This window comes from Lissotriton helveticus, chromosome 1_2 (assembly GCF_964261635.1).
Source record: "Lissotriton helveticus chromosome 1_2, aLisHel1.1, whole genome shotgun sequence".
Taxonomy (NCBI): Eukaryota; Metazoa; Chordata; class Amphibia; order Caudata; family Salamandridae; genus Lissotriton; species Lissotriton helveticus.
Window position 1 is genome coordinate 97,413,453 of NC_136058.1, and position 20,677 is coordinate 97,434,129.

The following is a 20,677-nucleotide window of genomic DNA, read 5'->3' on the forward strand; positions in this document are numbered from 1 at the left end:
ATGCTAACTTCGGAATGGCTGCATCAAAACAGTTCATGTTTGATGTCAAACACTTTGGAATCCTACCCCGCCCCACCAGTCTTGGCAGCGGGGGTAGAATTATTATTATTATTATTATTATTTGGACATTTGTAGAGCGCCTGGTTACGCGCACCGGCGTGTCCCCGCGCTATGGTAAGTGGAAATAGAAGCCCCAACCACCCACAAAACGTCTACCTGCTGTACAAGTGAGTTTTTAGCCTTTTTCTGAACAAGGTCTCGGACGGTTCCAGCCGTAGATCCAGAGGTAAGGCATTCCAGTGCTTAGGCGCAAGGTACCTGAAGGATCTCCCTCCCATACGAGCTTTCCTTACTCTTGGAACCTTCAGTAGCCCGGTGCGGGAGGAGCGAAGACTGCACGTAGGCTCATACCAGGCCACCAGAGTCTGCAGCGGAGCCGGGGCTTTACCGCTCAGAATGCGGTGGCAAGTAGAGAGAGCTTTGAACTCTACCCTTTTCGCAACCGGGAGCCAGTGTAATGCCTGAAGCGCTTCTTTAGAGGGAGACCTCTTAGGGAGCCTCAAAACCAGGCGTGCCGCTGCATTTTGCAGCACCTGGAGGCGGTTTATGCCCTTTCCCGTCGCCCCCAGATACAGCAAATTGCCGTAATCCAGGCGCGACGTTACAAGGGCATGCACCAGCGTCCTGCGAGCTGCAATAGGAAGGAGATCTAATACCTTCCTTAGAGTTCTCAGGACACCGAAGCACACCCCTGCCACCCGGCCAATCTGAGGGCCCAGGGCTAAATCCGCATCCAGCCACATGCCAAGATTTCTTACCTCCTGACAGGGAACAGGCATTTCTCCCAGGCAGGGTGGCCACCACGCCGACGACCAGGCCGCCGGTCCGCCCCCCACCACGAGCACCTCGGTCTTGTTGCCATTCAATTTCAAGCAGTTGGCGGACATCCAGGTAGCCAGTTCTTGCATGCAGTCCCTGAAGATGTCCGCCGCAAGACCGGGCGCGCGTGAGAGGGAGATGACCAGCTGCGTGTCATCGGCGTATGACACCAGGCGCAGCCCGAATTTTTCAACAATTGTCGCTAGAGGGGAGACATAGAGATTGAACAAGGTCGGGCTCAGGGATGACCCCTGAGGTACACCTTGTCCAAGCCCCATCTCCTTTGAGTAGCAGTCGCCCAGGCGGACCCGAAAGCACCTGTCAGACAGGAACGATCTAATCCAACCAAGCGCTGCACCTGTTACCCCTCCTTCACTCAGACACTGTAGCAAGATGGAATGTGCTACAGTGTCGAATGCAGCGCTCAGGTCCAGAAGGATCAAGGCCATAGTTTGGCCTTCATCCACCCCCTGCCGCAAGGCTTCTACCGCCATGAGGAGGGCTGACTCCGTCGAGTGGCGGGGGCGGAAGCCAAACTGAGAGTCATGGAACAGGGAGGCCTTCTCCACAAACTTCATCAGTTGGTGATTAACAATCTTTTCCGCAACCTTCGCCATGTACGGCAGGAGAGAGATGGGGCGGAGATTTTCTAGTTTTTTAAAGCTTACATTGGCTTTTTTTTGCAGAGGAAGTACAATTGCTTGTTTCCAGGCAATGGGAACAGTCTGCGTCTCAAAGGAGGCATCTAATAGATGGCGGATATATGGTTCCAATACCTGCAAACTCCCCATCAGCCGCCTGGGTGTAGTGGGGTCTTTTGGAGAGCCGGATTTAATGGTCCCGCAGATGTGGATAAGTTCCTCAGTAGACGGGGTAGAAAAGGTGGTCAACCACTGATCTCCTTTTATCTTAGTCGTATCCACAGACTTAGGGCTGTCACCAACCTGCTGAGGGAAGGTAGCGTATATCGTCGCCACCTTGTTAGCAAAAAACTCTGCTATGCGGTCACAGAGCTCCTTGGGCACCACTGCAGGCTTGCCTACTGAGAGGGACTTATAAATTGAGAATAATTCTCTAGTGGAGTGTTCTGCTCCTTCAATCCTCTTGCCAAAGTATGTAGTCTTGGCCTTCCTAATCAATCTGTGGTAGATGCGCCTGTTTTCTATATACCCTGTCTTGGCGTGAGCAGTAAGTGCTGCTCTCCATTGTCTCTCTGCACGTTTGCAAGCTACTTTGGCCGCTCGCACCTCCTCATTATACCATGGTGCTGTTTTTTGCACACGGCCCCCCACCTTTGCCATGCCCAGTGGGGCCACCAGATCCAGGGCCTCCGTAATCCGCTGGGTCAGGTTGGTGTTAATTTCCTCAACTCCTTCTCCCCCTGGGTTGCCCTTCATTGTGAGCGCCTGATTAAATTTAGCTTGAGAGAAGGCCGCCCATCTGCGCCTCGGATATTATCCGCAGAAGGTTCTGCCGGGCGCTTTCCCTGCATATGGATCGTAAAGGGTATAAGGTGGTGATCTGACCATGGAATAGGTACGGGGTCATGGGATTCCACTTGGTCCCAGTTTGCAAAAATCGGGTCCAGGAGGTGTCCCAGTTGGTGTGTGGGCCTCTTGACTTTTTGCTCAAACTGGAGGCCAGTCATCACTTGACCGAAATCCCTGGCCGTCTTATCATTTGGGTCATCTATATGGAGATTGAGATCCCCTAATACCAAGTATTTATTGGCTTGCAGTGCAGCCTCCGTGATGCCTTCAACTAGGCTCTCACTGAATCTCGCTGTTGAGCCGGGAGGCCGGTAGATTAAAAGTCCCTTCAGGGTACAGTTACCACTGACCGAGATGGAAAAGGAGCCAGCTTCGCTACCCTCAATTTTAATATGTTCCAGTAGACATTGGAGGCCCTGTTTGGCTACAATGGCTATTCCCCCACCTCTGCCTATGGGTCTATCTAGCCTCAGTATGGAATAGCCCTCCGGAATGGCCTCAGTAATCTCCGGCATGGAGTCCTGGTCTAGCCACGTTTCCGTGAGGAAGACCAGGTCCCATTGCCTCTCGCTGAGGAGGTCATGTATGTCAAGGCTGTGTCTGTGTAAAGATCGAACATTCAGCAGTCCACAGACCAAGACATTTTGATCTCTAGTTTCGACACCCCCTCGGTGAAAGGCAAATTTACAATGGCTACAGCCTACAGTGTCTTCAGCCGTCATACTGTGTAAGCATGATCCCAAGTGCTTACTGCGGAGGGCAACTAAATCCTCTCGACTCCAGCATATAGGCCTAGAAGAAGGGACAGGGGGTATGGCCCTGGCCCGCGCCCGGCCGCGGACGGGCGCAGACGGGCTTAACTTAGGCGCAACTTCGGCGCGCCTTCGTCGCGCCCGCTGCGCTCGTCCGCTGCGCTGCCGAGGGAACATCCGCCTTATATCCCCCCCAGCGTCCCAACAACTAGAGCGCTGCAGGTGGACTCCAGGAAGCAGCTGGCTCGGACCCTCCACGCCCTCTGCACAAACGGCGCTAGCCACCGGCGTCAGAACGAGGCGGGAGGGAGGGGCGAGTCCAGTGCCTTCTGATTGGTTGTTGTGGCTGCCTGTCTGCTTCCCGAGTGCCTCAGCAGAGCAGAGTATGAAATGCGGCCAGTCCTACGGTAAAAATCCAGCAATAGCGCGATATAAGCAGCGCGAGTACAGTGACCCGCTCTCCTCCACACCAGTGCTCAGTAAGTTTTAAAAGAGTGAAGTGAAGAGTGAAATAAATTTATCACAGGCGCTGTAACAGCATATCAGTATTGCTCACAAATATGCCGGTAGCGCGGTAAAAAAGCGGTAGGGACACTGCCACTGCCCACTTACCACCCTTCTAGAGGGAGAAGACATGTCCACACTTACTTAAACGGTAATAGTTTTAAAGAGTCCTGGCATCACAAAATGGATGCCACAGACAGGTTTGACCTCCTGCTGCTGGATGAAACTCCAGCAGGGGAGGCCTGGACAATAGGTTTCCTGTCACAGGGAGGTGTAACCACCTCCCAGACAGGTTTTAGTGTATTGGGGCTGGGTTGGTGCATTCATGGAATGCTTTTTCAGACAGTGCTGGGGGCACACTTGGTGTCCCTGTGCATACCCCAGTTCAAACCGGTTGCAGGGGCACTCAGTCCCTGCTCTGGCGTGAAACTGGACAAAGGGCAAGGGGTATAACCACCCCACCCAGGGTCCTCCCATAGGTGGGACTCTAGAGTAAGTCAAACCCCTAAACTTAGTATAAATATAGGAACCCAGTCTTTAGGATTTTAGATTACCCTGGACGAAACTCTGCAACATATATCCTGGAACTTCGACATTCTATTTCAACTAGAAGACAGAAGATTCTCCCTTAGGGTCAAGTTGTGACTCCCCTGTTCAAACAGGCACCAATGAAGCATCTCGCCGGTCTGCATTTCCAAGGCTCCCACCAGAACCCAAAGGTTTTGCGACACAGGACACGAACTTACAGACATCTCCGAGGCAGACACGATATCCCAGCAAAGCTGAGACCTGTAGCCATCACGAGAGACGTGGGGCCGGAACTCCTGTACACTGTGCACATTTGCTAGAGCACCTGATTCCCGAGCTTTCCCGAAGTTGTGCATTGGGCTACTCGTAGTCCAAGTCCTGAGCACCATCTACACCGAAGATTGTGGGCCTACACTCCACGAGTGTTCCGTGGGCCTGCTTCTAGCCTTTCTGCTCAAGGTCCCTTCACGATCCCTGGTCCGTCGACTGGTGGGTCCCCACGAAGGTAACTCTTCTGTTTCTTGGGCTTGCTGGTCTGCACCGAAGCCAATCTTTGCTTTCTGTGTGTGTTGCTGTTGCCAAGGCTTGTTGGGTCCAATCCAGATACAGACGCTGCAGCACTCGGCATCTTTCGTGGGACAGCTCGAATCCAGCTCCTGGTCATCGTCGACGCCTCCTGGCTGAAGAGTCAAGCTTCACCTTCTTCACCTGAAATCACCTGACATTGGTTGGCATCGTCTCCTTGCCTTCCTGGTCACTGGCTAGTAACCCAGACTCGGTCCCCTCTGCTTTCACGTTGTTCAGATCTTCGATCCACCCTTGGATCCATCCGGACACTTTCCACTTGGTCGTCTGCAGCACTTCGCAGCTCGCCATAGGAAACAACGACGAAACCCAACATGAAAAGACACCTATGACCCTGGGTGAGGTAACACGAGTACTCCGGTGCTCTCGTGGGTCTTGACTCTCAAACTTTATAGTTCTCAAGGGGTTTGCTCCAAGTCCACTCCTAAGTGTTCTTAATCTGTAATTTTCCAACCGCGACTTTCCCCGTAGAAGTTAATGGTGGTTTGCGGCTGTGTTTAGACACTGCACGCGTCCCCTGTGGGTCCTCTGTGTCATTACCTTGGGTGGTTCCTGGTGGCCCCAGCGTTTCTAAAGGCTCTAGGCCTTGTATCTATGTCATTTGTGGTTCTTATACCACTTTCTTAGCATATGATTTGTGACGCCCCTTGGGCTAATCATAGATTGTGCTAATTTACTGTGTGTTAAATAAGTTTACTTGGGTACTTTTGCCACTAGCCTCATAAAGAGACTAGGGAGATGTGTTTAGAATAAATACATATATTTTATATAAATACACCTGGTGTGGTTCTCCTTTCATTTGGTCATTACATGAGATTATAGACTGGTAAAACAAGCTGCTTTACATTCCTTCAAGACTTAGCCTGAAGGCTGCTCTCCACATTGCCGCATGATCTTCCTTCTTGCATTATCACAACATGAGTCAAATCTCATGTAATGCCGCCTTCTGAGATTAGGAACATGTGATGCCACTTCCTGTCATGTCACAGAGTCAAAGGCAATGGGATGTCACTTCCACTACCCCAGGCATTTTGTTGAGCCTTGCCCCATCTCCTCGACTTTTCCGCCTTCATGGAAGGAAGGGTTGTGATGCTCCCTCTCCTTGGTCCCTAGACTCCCCACCCATTTAAAACCCTTCTTCTCACACGTTCAATATATTGTTTAGGTTGTCAAGTCTGTAAATGAAACAAGCATTTTCAATGCAATCGGTCTCGCATTATTAAAGTTTGAGCTATTGGCATTGCTAAATAATGCAACACCAATAGCTCAAACTTTAATAATGCGAGACCTATTGCATTGCAATGCGCCTTCGGTGTGAGGGTAGGCGTGCTGCTCTGACTACAACATCCAGAATGCATCTGGAGTACTAATCTAGACCGACAGCTGTTAAGTGGGTGAAAATAATTCTGTTCAGAGATGGGAAGTAGTCTAAATTGGAAGATGGTGGAGCGGCTAAACACGGAAGGTGTGGGGAGAGAGAGGGGGAGGGGAGGGAGTATAGGAAAGAGAAAGAATGAGAGAGGAGAGGGAGTAGAGGAGAGAACACAAGAGAAAGAAAAAAGCAAAGCGAAAAAAAGAGGAAGAGAAAGAGGGGCGAAGAGAAGAGAAGAGAAATGAAATGCCAAAGAAGATTGGGGAGGAGGGTTAGGGACAGGGAGAGTGGTCAAAAAAGAGTAGGGCAGAAAATAAAAGGGTGATCACAGAGTGAGTGGGCAGAGGGTGCAGGGGTGTGAGGCAGAGACAAGAGGTGAGAGGGCAGTCAAAGGCGGGAGGGGAGGATGGGTCTGGAGGGAGGGGTCCCGAGTAACACAAGAAGGGGGACCTGGGAAGAGCCGCCCACTTTGGGGGGAGAAGGGGCCGTCTGAGGGCACGGCTGGGGAGGGAGAGAGCAGCTGCTCCGGAATGAGTGAAGGGGGGACCCCAGGGCAAAGAAGCAGAAAGTGTCTGAACGGGGCAGAGAGACGGGGCTGAGAGGGAGGGAGGTGTCTGAGGGCAGGGCTGGAGGGAGGAGCCGCCTGGGACAGACGGAAGGGGCCCCAGGGCAAGAAGGAGGGGGCTACTGACCAGGGCAGGGAGACGGGCTAGAGAGGGGAGGGCTGGAAGGGAGGATCTGACGCCCGGACAGAGTGAAGGAGCCCCTGGACAGAGAGTTGCAGGTCTGGGAACGAAAGACCTACTGCCTTGGACAGAGTCAAGGGACTCCAGGAGAGCGAGGACAACAACCAGGGAGGAGCGCAGCGCAGGGCAGGAGCGGCAGCCCTGGACAGAGTGAGGGAGCACCGATGCCGCAGGGACCGGGCAGGACTGTAGAACAGAGTAGAGGGGCATCCGGACCGAGAGCTGCTTGTCAAGTCAAGGGACTCCTGGAGAGCGAAGCAGCAGCCGGGCAGGAGCGCAGGCAGGAGCTGCAGCCCTGGACAGGGTGACTGGGCATCCAGGCAGGGCTGTAGGACAGAGTGAAGGAGCACTCAGGCAGAGAGGACAGCACGACTGGGGAGGACCGTAGGACAGAGATCCCAAACAGAGATCTCTCCGAGGGCAGGACTGTGAACGAAGCAACTTCTGGCCAGGAGAGGGTGAAGGGGCAAAGGGGAGCAAGGGCAGTGCTCCCGGGCAGGACTGCAGGCTTGAGGCTGCTGCCCCAGATGGCCGGGCAGAGAGGGCAGTCCCGGGCAGGACTGCAGGCTTGAGGCTGCAGCCTCAGACGGACGGGCAGGGAGGGCAGTCCTCCCGGGCAGGAGTGCAGGACTGAGGCTGCTGCCCCAGACGGCCAGGCAGAGAGAGCAGTGCTCTCGGGCAGGGCTGCAGCGTTCAGGCTGCTGCCCGGACCGCCGGGCAGTTAGTCCGGGCAGTGGCTCCCACGGAGGCAGAGATGGGCCGGGTGTGCGCGGGCTCCCCTGTTCGGTCCTGCACATGGTACTCGCTTCTGCTGCTGCTCTTCGTACCCCCCGGGCCCCCTGGGACTGTGGCAACGCCAGGACGAGGTAAGAACCAACTCTGGGGCTGGGGGCACTACTGGGCCGGGGGCGGGAGTCGTCTTCTTTAGGGACCACACACCTCCTGAATATGAGGGATTCATTTCACATGTCATGTGAATGTATTACTTTTTCTATAGCGCTGCTTAGCGAACACTCCAAACTGAACCAGGCTCTACCGGTGTATAAAATAGAAGGACGGTGGGATTCAGGGGTATCGTGATATTGTCAAGATCACCCACTGATAACACGTAGAGAAACCAGGATTACAGTGCCGTGTTTGTGGTTTTCGAACACTGCTTTAGCTGTTAACCAACAAGCGCTGCGAGACCGCTCCTGCACTAGAAGTGTGCTATACACATGCCGTCTCATACTTGGGTTACTAGCTGCTGTTCCAAACGTGACCTCCGAGCACTGAAGGGGGCAGTGGGAAACTGCCCTCATATTAACTAAAGAAGTAATTCCAGGCAGGACCCTGGACAGGGCAGAGCTGCAGAAACTCTCGGGGTGTCAGGAGGGGCAGGTGGTGCCTCCCCCTGATAGACGCACACTCATTCCAATGGCAAGTTTTTCATGTAGCGCTTTGGCTTAACTTTTCTTCTAGGCCTTCCTCTAAGCGCTACTGGTTGGCAGAGATGAAACTTCGGCATAGAAAAACGAAGCAGTTTGCCAAATTGTATCGCACTAAAATAACAAACTTCAACAGCTCACAAATGTGTATCGAGTTCAGATCAAGGAAAAAAAGAAACGAGAGATAACCGCGAGGCCCTGACATATTTACTTCTCGTATGCTTCACCGAGTCCAGGCGGAAACCCGCGAGTCTCCACTTCTCAGCACAAAGGACGCCAGTCCGTGACGGCTTCTTTGAAATTTGGCTTTTCCTGCCTAGCCACTGCCTGGAATCAATGAGGAGCTGCACATTTGTTGACCCACCGGAGCGGCTCGGGCTACTTCATTAAAAAAAAAAACGGAAGTCAGGCACTTTTGCCTGAGACGGGGGCGGGGCCTGCAATCCAGCAGGAAGTCCCGCCCCTCCGCCACAGCCGCCGCCGCCGAGGAAGAAGTGGAGCGATGAGACACTGAACACGCCGAAAAGAGCCCGGTAAGTGGTGGGGATGGGGGTCACGCGCGTGTGTATGTGTCTGGAGTGCGTGTGTGTGACTGTGGGGGAGGGGGGTGTGTGTGAGCGAGTGTCTGCCGTGTGCCTGCGTGTGCATGCGCTCGCCTGTGTGTGCGCATGCAGAGGGGTGGGGGGTGGGGGCTGCCTATATGGGAAGCGCTCTGATACCTGATTCGGTTCGGGGCTGGGAAATAAAAAATAAAAAAAATAAAAAAATGCTGAGTTACTCTGCGCATGCGCGGGTGAGACGCGCGCTCCCGCGGTCAAATCCGACACTGGGAAAGCTCGTGACACTTTGGTGTCCACTCTCCCAAATACGGATAGCATTAGTTGGCGAGCTGACAGCATTCATGCTTCGCATGAATGCTAACGTCAGCTCGCCCTAAAAATGCAAACTTAAGACCTCACAAAATGAAAATTACTCCAAGCGTACATGAAAGGTTAGAGGGACTGTGGACAGCAGAGAGACCATGAATACAATACAATAAGGCACAATCCGTATTGGCAAAATACACATCCATCAGTTTGAAACTGCCCTGCCCGACACAATGTTACCAGTCTGGCTGGCAAGACAAAGAATTGGAAGCAACTAAATTAATAGCAGTAATAAAAAAATAAAAAAACACTCCATGCTGAATTTGCTTCACAGCATGCATACCCTTTTCTTTTTGTGCAGTTATTCTACATCACAAACTTAGCCCAAGAGCATTAGAATGCTTTACACAGAACTTATTTCATGTTTTTTTAAAGGCATGGGGAAGTTAACTGACTTGCCCTGAATCACAGGAGGCCGACCCAAGACCGGGATTTGAAGCTGGTACCCAGTTCCATACTCGCCAGTTCCAGCCGCTGGGACACATCACCTCCCAGAATAAGGTTTTTGTTAAACTGACAAACAAGGACGGCAATGGCTGTAAACATTATGATTTTGTAAACGTGATTCTGTACCTCCGTGCATGGAATCGATGCGGATCTTTAATCGATTCTGTCCAGAAAGAAGCTCTTTAAGTGCACTGAAGTCGAAGATGTTTCTCAGCATGTTCGCATATGCTTCCACGGAGTCCACAATTTCAACTAAAAGAGAAAAATTTAATTAATATACAAAGGCATACCAGTGGTATGAGCGGGTTAGGTTATGTATGCACGATGAGAAAAAAAGAAGAAAAAAAACACCTGCATACATTAATTTCGAAACTAAATTAAAAATGTTATTAAGAGGTAGTGGCATGTGGCAAGGGCAAATGTTTTTAAATATCCCACATGATACAAATGTTGCGAAATAGATCCTAAATTCTTATTACGTGTTCATACTATGAAAAAAGTGCCATATGACAAAGTATCCCCTGCATGCACACTGGTTCTATTTATTCATACTGAGAAAGTGGACATTGAATGGCAATTTCTCAACCATATTGTGAACTGTGAAAATGGAAATTTTAATATGGAAAAATCAGTGACACCACGTCCCCTGGGTCCAACATGAATCTCAGTCTCCCGCTTTATCGCTCTACCTTTGTGGTGTTCAACCAACACCGTGAAGGATCGAAGGATTGTTCTCTTTTGAATGGACATCAATCCACAACCTAAAGCTCGGACCAATTTCTTGGCCGGCCACCTCTACATCCAAAATCATCACCCTTCAAAACAACTTAAACACATTTCTATAAAACCATGTGAACGCCCATGTTACAACTAAAACACATGTGCAAGCCAAACCCCGGATCACTTTGGTTCTTTAAAGACCTCAAACACTCCATCTGCAAACAGGAAAAATAGCCCAAAAATAGCCAAACAACGAACTCGCACTACTGAAGTCCCTCCGGTAACACTTAGACAACTCATCACATCAGCCAAAGCCAAGCACCATCAACGAAGCTGCCAGCAGAAGCAGAACACTCATCAAGATAATTAAGGACTGCCCAGACACTCTAATCTCACACTCCAGACAAGTGTAATGCCATTAAGTTTCTCATTAAAAAAAACAAATCTGACATCAAGCAACCTTCTGTGATACCTTCCCCTCTGTGATGTATGCCACTATGGCCATCAATTGCAAAACCATCCCTCTTAGATCCTGTGACATCAACTCTCTCAAAGCCACCTTCTATAAAAATGTCTTACTTACCCTTGTCATTCATCATTGGTCATTCTGGATAAGTGCCCTTGCCACCTTGTTCACGGTCACTGTCCCGGTTGCCAAGGCTTCCCTAATGCAAGACATCTTCCATTAAGCTCTCATGGCAAGCAAAATCCTACCAGTCCTAAACAAGCTCCCACTGACCTCAATGACCTTGCCAAACATGAGCCCATCACATCTACACTTCATTAGCAAGAAAATCTATGCACAACTCCAAGGCCACAACTGTCAACTACCTCAAGCATAACGGGGAGACAGCTACATTACAAACAATGCCATGTGACCACAGATAAAAGGGGACCCTGCTCCAGATATTGCTGGACCTCTTGAATGCGATTCACTTGCAATGTCCTTCAATGGTTCTCTTCTTGCATATATCCAACAATCACCTGTGTTCCCAAAGACACCTCCAGGACTAGGGAGGTCCTCATCCCCTACAGAGATCCCACTAGAGTTCCATCTCCAGTTTACATAAACCTCCACATGTATCCCTTTGGTACTAATCCCTGATAAATCCATAAAATATCACTGATGGTGTAGGTTTACACGATTTTACCCAAAAAAGAAGAATCACAAACGCTGAGGCTACACAACTCTTCTTGTACGTCTATTCTACTCTGGGCATCCAATGTCTCAAACACTACCTTTACCTCACCCAGACATTAATGTCTAGCGTCTATCTAACCCTCAACCTCGTCAAGACTGAATTCCTACTGTTTGGCATGAACAACAAACAACAAGTATAATCCTCGTTCACCAAGAAGAACCTTGACAGATTTGAACCCCAACTTGTATTTAATGCCAAGTCTTTTGAATTTACCCTAGACAACAAACAAGGCCTCAAGGAACACATTGCAAAGAATATCACGATGGCCTGGAACCAACTAGGTCTACTGAGGAAAATCAAACAATTCCACTCAGAAGCAACACCAGAGCTGCTGTTCAAAACTTTTATTCTGACATCTGGATAGTACCCTGCACCATGGCCTCCAGCCCTCCATATTGTCACACTCAAAAACATTCTATGCGCGGCAGCACACCTCATTTAGAGACAGCAGCAATATGACCACATCACCACGATGATGGTAATCCAACATCTCCCTTTACTAGTAAGCACCATGGTCAAAACCAGCTGATTCATGACCAACACCCCTCCCCATTAAGCTGACCAGTTCCCCACCACCAGTAGCTCTCACCACAGCTGCAACAAACACAAACTGAAGAACAGTGCAACAAGGCAACAAGCATTCTCCATGCATGTACCGGGATCTGCAAAGCATCCCTGTATCCATCAGCAATGCCACAACCCTGTTCTACTTAATGAATTAGCTGAAGACACCGCGACTAGGTCACAGTGAAGTAGCAGTCCACCTCCACTCCAAGCATTCGCTCCAATCACTGACTGACTGTATCAGTGCGTTTGACGTGGTACAGCCCTCTGCTGCCTTTTGGCTAGTATTTTTTATTATACATATACAATGTCTCTCAATCTCTCACTCAAACCCACACAAACACCCACACAAAATTCCCAGCCGTCATTATTCCCTCCCACATAGACCCTACCATTCTCCATGTACTTGTTCTACAGTAGAAAATCAATAGTTGAACATGTTTTGCTGCCATTGCATGTGTATACAATAATTGATTTTGTCAAAGGATATAGACAAATTGGTAGCAGAAGAGCTGGAAAATTCAATACTGACTTTTGGTTAATCAATGGTAAAATATTTGATACTCTATATAAAAGTAATGTAAATCCACATTATCTCAGGAACACACAGGAAACAAGAAAGTACAGTTAGACCCTCATTACAAGAGGTCCAGTAAAATGGCACAGTAATATCACATCTGGTAGTACATATGCTGGGAGTGATTATACCATAGCTTACCGAGCCATTACTTGTTTTGCATTTAGAATGGGGAATGCCATGGGGAAACAGTTATTACCGCACAAATTTTCCACATGTGGATCTCATATGATGGATGCTTTTCCCCATATGTATTCCTCCTGCTTTTAGTGGCTGGATAGGTGCCTGGAAATACATGTGGTAATTCCACACCTGGCAGTGCCAGGTGTGCAAATTGAACAACACTTGTAAACTAATTTTGGCCAAAAATAGAGTTTTCAGCCGACACTGAATTCATGCCTAGTCATAATGACTTCAGAGAATAATCATCACCACATCTGAATCGAACGCCCAGCTAAACTCAGGGGACTCTGGGCTACAATGATGGACGTACACCAAAGGTCAAATCAGAAAGGCCCCATCTCTTCTTAAACCATCTAGTCACAATTGGATTTTCAGGAAAGCCTTTCAGAACCTTCAGACGCTTTTCCCAATCACTCATGTTAAAAACAGTATTTAAGCTAAAGTCTGTGCTCCTTAAAACCCGTGCCTTCAACCGGTGAGCTACAAAGATTGTTTAGAAGTTGTCGCACTCATAGCTCCATCTTCTAGATATTCCACTCCAAAATCTTTGCACAAAGAGGACTTCATGTAGTTCAAGCTATAATTAAACCTTCCCATTCCGCCCTGTACTAGTTATGACTTTAATTCATACCCTGTGCAGCCAGAAACCATTCCACTACTAACACAAGAGTCTTTCTACCAAACCTCTCATGGACCAGAAGAGTGTGCTCCAAACACAGACTTGTCTGGACCTTCTACCATATGCCCCGATGTTCTCCTCCAGTAATCCACTGTACGCTTTCCCACTCCAAATCGGTTTGAGTGGCTTTGAGGGTGTATCAACATTTTAGAAAAATATAAAGTATCAATTAAATACTTGTATCAGTTAAATACTTCTCACAAGGCTTCCATGGATTCTCTAAGGTATTCACCTTTGCCCAAACAACTATCATATGGCTGGAGAAAAGTCTGCTGTGGTGTTTCAGAGGTCATGTTAAATTCTTGCCTATTCTAAAAGTTAGAAACTCAACCTTAACTTGATGTATGAGGATATCATTTTTTAATCGTTTGGAGCACGGCTTTGTACTGGGGGTTACAAGAAAAGGCAAACCAGATGAAATCCAATATTCACTACCATCAAGACATTAACATCCTCTCCTAAAACACAATTGAGAAAATAGAGCCAGACGAGCAATTATAGGATACCAGAATATCTCTGCTCCGGGTTATGTATTACCAGCGTTGAAGGCCAGTCCTTAAAGGATCAGTCTGTCAAAGTAAGAGCAGTTTTGTGCAAGAGGACATCTTGCTCTGGGAACTGTGTTGGTGCTGGCAAAATCTTCATTTGAGTTACCAATACACCTAGTAATGGTTATCAGCTAAGGAAGAGTTACAAGTTCACTATGTTTAAACAAATGAATACAAGATGGTCAGTCCTAAATAGGGGTGGGCGTAGTTCGCAAAGTAGCGCTATGCGAAGTGCACTTCGAGAGCTACGCGTAGTACTACGCGAACTGCGTAGTAACATGTTTGCACTGTGCAAGATGTCGTTTTCAATGATTGCACAGTGCGGACAAGCATCCGGCACTGTGCAATCATTGAAAACGGCATCTTGCACAGTGCGAGCTGTACTTTTCTGCCGCTTGAGTAGATTTTTACTCTAGCTGCAGCTTTCTCAACGCGGACTGGTAGTTTCTCATCGCGAGCGGTCGCGAGCATGCGCGACCACTCGCAATGACAAACCTGACCTCCCCGCGTTGAGAATCACGCCGGAGGTTTATTTTCCATGTTAGCGATCGGCAACTTGATGTTGCTGATCGCGAACAAGGAAAAAGTCTCACGAGGATGTCATTTTGCTTGCTCGCGGTCGCCAACTTGACGTTGAGGACCGCGAGCAAACAAAAAAATGACCACTGCACTACGCCACGCATGTTCGCACTGTGCTACATGCAGTTCGCATAGTGCGAAGTTGCGCAAACTTCGCAAACTACGAGAGCGTAGCGTAGTGCTTTGCCCAGGGTTAGTCCTAAACCAGCTACAAAAGGATCTGCAGCTAGATATCACACTTCTCCCTTCAACAAGTTACTTAAGAAACAATAAAACAGGACATAGTTGATCTTTACAGAAGACTAGTGTAACCAATTACATAACATTTCTAATTAAATATGCAATACTTGTATACACTTACATTATGCTTTTTTTTCTAATGGATCTAATACAGTAACATATTCCTTTAGATATGACAGACTAGTACTTTTGTGTTTGCTTCTTCTGCACTTACTCATCTGATTCTCAATGAAATCATGTTCAATCTTTTCACCATGTACTCGATTGTCATCCTCCAATGAATTCTCGTATTAAAGTCAGCCTTGTAAAAATATAACTATGTGGATTTTATTCCATATCCTTCCATCTTTCACCTTGATAGTATTCTTAAAACATTGTATCACTTGTACAGGTTTTGTATATTTTGGCCAAGACATTCATCTCACTAGGGACCTTACTCATACACAATCAACTACATTGACCTCTTTGTGCTATGCCTTTTTCTTTTACCAATTTTCTTTAATTCTTTTCCTGCAACTTCATCTGAGAATCTTACCACAACCCAATGTCATTGTACTTAATACCCTTAACTCAATCCATCCAACCTGGGCATAACAGGGTATTCTGTGACCTTACCGCAAACCACTCAAATGGGGAGTTTATGGTACGAGAATGGAGTGGGATTCTGTGTCCATTACACATTTTTGCAATTCATCCTTTCAATCAAAAGAAATTACTCTAGACAATTGAATATTCTCTTTTATGACCCTGTTAAACATTTCAACTGCTCCACTTGTCTCAGGATGATAACTAGAACACTGTTTGTGCTCTATGCCACATGGTTCTAAAGAGTCCTCCATTTGTTTGGATCAGAATTGAGGATCATTGTAAGAAAGTAGAGATTTAGGAAAGCGATCTTCTAAATAACTCCTGCAAAAAAGTGATTATACTGTCTGCAGTTACCCCTCCTACAGAAGAGACCTCCACCCATATGGAGTATAAATTTCACAGCACCACCAAGTATGGCGAATACTCTTCTCCTCTCAATGGTCCAACAATATCAATAGCAACCTCTTGTCAAGGATTTTCCGTTAGTTTATGGCAAACCATCGGCATTGACCTTGGTGTCAAATTTGTATTATTACTCCTGCATTGCACACAGTCAGACCACCCGTTCATATCTAAAACCATTCCTGGCCACAAACAGTTGCTCTAAATGTCTTATTTTGACAATTCCCATGTGACCCTGAGGATCCTTATCTATAAATTTACTTCTCAACGTGCTAGGAGGAATTAATTTAGTCCCTCTCAACAACATGCCACTATGAGCTGCTAGTTCATGAGAAATTACCATTCATGGCTTTGCCAAAGTTTTAATCTGAGCCTGCCCAGACTGTATCTTGTATATAATTTCCATCAGTTCACCATCCTGATCATCTATACTTTCCTCCTGGACTTCTTCAACTGGCTCATTTTCTTCTTCACCTGTAAGTGGACTACATAAACAATCTGCTGATAGATGTGTAACTCCAGGTACATGTTCCACCACAAAATTAAAATCCTATAAGGCAACCACCCATTTACTGATTCTAGAAGAATTCAATCAAGTCCTTTTATACAAATTAAAAAAACTCCTTCAATGGGTTACATAGCTTAAAACAAACTCCCCAGATGGAATTACTACATTTATTCAACACCCAGTAAATCACCAAGGCCTATCTCTCCACTATTGAATAATTCAACTCAGCCCCTCGTAAACTCCTAGACTCGCAAGCAATTAGTTGCTCTTCACAATCCCTTTGTGGTTTTAATATTGCCCCCAAACCTTTGGAATTAGCATCAGTGACTTTAGTTTCATCATGCCTCAAATTCATGTTGACACCATTTAAACTCCTTGGGCCCGATTCACAGAATGAACTTAATACTCAATCCTAAACTTACTACTATTTTGGTATTCACAGAATGCACTTACTACTTTTGGTATTCACAGAAGTTAGGATTTTGTCTTAAGTCTGTTTTAAGACAAACTTAAGACAAAATCCTAACTTCTGTGAATACCAAAAGTAGTAAGTTCATTCTGTGAATACCAAAATAGTAGTAAGTTTAGGATTGAGTCTTAAGTTCATTCTGTGAATCGGGCCCCTTGTTCTTTCAAAGCATGTTGTGAAATTGGTTTGCCAAATTCTCTGTAAATTTTACATCATATCCCACCATTCCAAGAAATGCAACTAACTCCTCTTTTGTGCATGGTGTGGCTAATTTCAAAATGATGTCAACTAACGTTTTTGTGTAGCATCTTTACTGGAGATCAAATTTCCCACAGAATAAACTGCCTGTACTGCAAATTTGCATTTTGCTTTCTTTGGCATTAATCCTGCATCCATCAATTTCTTTAATACCATCCTTACTTTTGAGTTATGCTCACAGAAAGTACTGCCAAATATCAATAGATCATCTTGATAGCATTTGATGCCTTTCGTTTTTCAGAAAGTAATGGCATCGATACTCAGAGGCTGTTGATACAAGTCCAAAAGGCATACTTTTGAACTTGAAAGAACCGATGGGAGTTATAAATGCTGTACGATCTTGCGAAATCCCAACTAACTGCTCCGGATGATAGGCCTGCTTGAGATCAAGTGTTGTGAAGAATTTCGCTCCTGCCAAAGACAAGACTATTTCATCTATACTGGGAAGAGAACATTTATCCACATCTACTTCCCTGTTAAGTGCCCTTCCACACACAGCCGGTCTCCATTGGCTTTCCTGGCAACAACAATAGGAGCCAATCACTCAGTGGCCTCCACAGGTGTTCTGGTCTGACGGATTAATTTCTCTAACATTTGTTCCACTTTGTCTTGTAACGCAACCGGAACCCTCCTTACTTTGGCCGCTGTTAGTAATGCTCCTTTTTTTTTTTTTTACTTTATATGGTGTTTATAGCCTTTCAACCATCTGAACTCCTCTTTAAAGAGCAAGGGAAATTCAGACACAAACTCACTAGAATTTGACTCAATCCCTTGTACTTTAGGTTCTACATTTGGAGTGACACCCAACAGACCCTGATGTGGTCAGTCAAAAGTATCATCACCTCTCTTTGATACATAAATCTTGCCAATCATATTTTGCACCCAGTTCAATGCACGCATTGAAATAACCGAACATGCTTATCGGTTGTCTCCTATAACCACCAGGCTGCAAATCCATGGCATGCAATTTCTTTTTCCCTTTAGGGGTGAACATGAACTTTGATTTTCCTTCAGCTCAACAGTATAAATGTTTATAAAACCACTAGGATGCTCCTGACGTGATCGTTCAATTTGAGATACAATATCCGGAGTGATCTCTTACTGCCTTATACTGTTCTTTTCTTTGTTTATTCCCATAACATTTTTGGAAATGCCCTTTCTTTCCACAACCATGACAGGTCACACCCAGAGCCGCACATGTTTTTGCATTCGCTCTGTGACCAATCCTCCCACAACAATAGCGTTCCCATGTAATTTCATGCGGTCTTTTGTTGCTTCCTTGGGTTCTACCTCCTTTTTTATGATGCATATGGTTCTCACTCTTTTAAGACCTGAAGTTTGATTTACTTTTTGCATCTTTCAACTTGGATATACATTTATTCATGTATTCGATCCTTTCAGCTACCAATATCACTTTTTCCAATGGTGGCTCATCCTTAAACCACAATTCTTCCCTAAACTTGTCATTTCTGCATTTTAAAACAAACTGATCCCTTAACCGTTCCTCAGTGGACCCCACTAATTTGCAAGTGGACACCAGTTTCCGAAGACTCGCATTATAGACTTCAACTATTCCTTTTATGCCTTGCACCCGGAGACGAAAATGATACGCTTCGATGACAGCCCTGACTCTGGGTAAGTAATGACAGTCAGGATTCAAAATGCATATTTCAAACTCATTTAGCCCTCTCTGATCTTCCTAACTCAGCTCTGGTACGTTTTGTAGAACTTCCTGGCGCCCCACACCAAGACATTGCATGAACAATGAATATTCTTCCCAGAACTTAAAATAGTTCCACACACTCTTGCAAAATGCCCAAATATTTTCTTCCACCTGCTTCATTTTAAGAAAAAAACAGCGGTGGAGTGACAATCTGCATTATATTTTTTTCCTTTAAAAATATAACGATTAAAAGTACTCGCATTCATTTGTAGACCACCCGGAACCACTCATTATCACTGCACATCTACTCTAACCTCACCCTCTACAATCCATCACTATCCTACTATATCGCCCACTGAAGAGCAGACCAGAAAGAACTCATTTTAGTTGTTTTTTCAATAGCCCGCAGCACCATGTTCAAATTGCTTATCCACTCCCTCAGAGATACAAAAGTGTGCCGATCACCGTGCAATGCTTCAAGTACTCCTGCAGTGCATTGATGCCCTCCACATGGACTACTCTGCTTGTATCCCATGTACAAAATAGCCATTTGTTTAGAGGTATGCCTATCATGCAGCAGGCAACTTGGTGTGCCCATCACCACAGCAGGCACAGGTGTACCCATCACTACTGATGCAACTGATGCTGGTACAACTAAATGCTGCTGTAGTGACCGCCGACTTCCACTCATTGCACTGGTGCATTCTGCACCACCGGAAGTCCAAGAAACACTTCCTTTTACTACAGGAACACTTCTCTCAAATCTACAATGTAAATTGCTAAAAAAAAAAAACACAAACGTATCCAAATCCTTAATATACGGACGAAGCTCACAACTCCACATCAAACAGCCAAACCAATGCTAAAGGCTGTCAATGAAGCCCAGCCTAATAAAATGGCCACCAGGAGTCACTCTATAGCTCAATATGAACTCACCCATGCACCTAATATGGCCACATGCATAGGACAGTACGTATGTCAGCTCTTCTCTGACCAGATCAATGCTTTTGGGCAATGTGCTGCCAATGATCTAACATGGTCGAAAGCAAGTTGCTGTGAGTGCTTTGACAGGAATTCACCTCCTCCTGTCACTCGGCCCAAACTCCCCAATGCCAAGTACCTTGTTAACATGCATCTGGTCAGTACTATAAAGCGGGTTTTTCCTCTCTGCCACTCTTGTGGACGCTGGAACAGCCACCGCGCCACGGTAGGAGTCGGCTCTCCACACCAAATCTCTTCAGATATGACCCTGACCTCACCATCTTTGACATTGGTCTGGCTATCAGTTCACACTTCACCTTCTTTCCGATGGGATGCTGAAGTGCTCCGATCACCAAACCTGTGCTTGTCTGCTGTGTAACATGTGAACAAGCATCGCCATACACCAATTGTGGGTAAAGTAAGGGATACTTTATTTGAGCATCTCATCCATCAAGTACCAGTGGCAACTGACCAACTAGGCTTAAGTTGCATTCCATATTCTAGGAGACATCAATCAAGTCGGACTTGTATAGCACAGCTAATCACCCTTGAGGGTGCTGCAGGTATCAGTTGAAAACCCAGGCCTTGAGTCCCTTCCTAAAGTAGTACTGCGAGGGTGTGGTGCAGGGGAGGCGGTTTCAGGCTTTGGTAGCGAGGTAGGAGAAGGAGCATCCTCCAGAGTGGCAGCGGCGTTTGTGTGATATCTGTGCGAGGAGAGGTGCAGGCGATGGTTCATGTAGGCTGGTCCTTGGTCATGGAGGGCTCTTTTAGGCATGGATCATAGGCTTGAACGGTTATCTCTTATAGAGAGGGGAGATTGAGGATCCATCTTGCAGCTGTGTTCTGGACATCTGGAGTCT

At 46.8% G+C, this 20,677-nt stretch overlaps 1 protein-coding gene across 2 annotated transcripts in view; it reads right to left on the reverse strand.

Annotated features, from left to right (window-relative positions):
• The window catches only part of PGM1 (phosphoglucomutase 1), a 312,492-nt gene that overhangs the window by 185,135 nt on the left and 106,680 nt on the right, over nucleotides 1–20,677 (reverse strand). For both annotated transcript variants that reach the window (XM_078669278.1, XM_078669270.1), the window contains exon 4: nucleotides 9,783–9,908. In XM_078669278.1, the coding sequence (XP_078525404.1) occupies nucleotides 9,783–9,908 (126 nt within the window). The remainder of the gene's footprint in view (nucleotides 1–9,782; nucleotides 9,909–20,677) is intronic.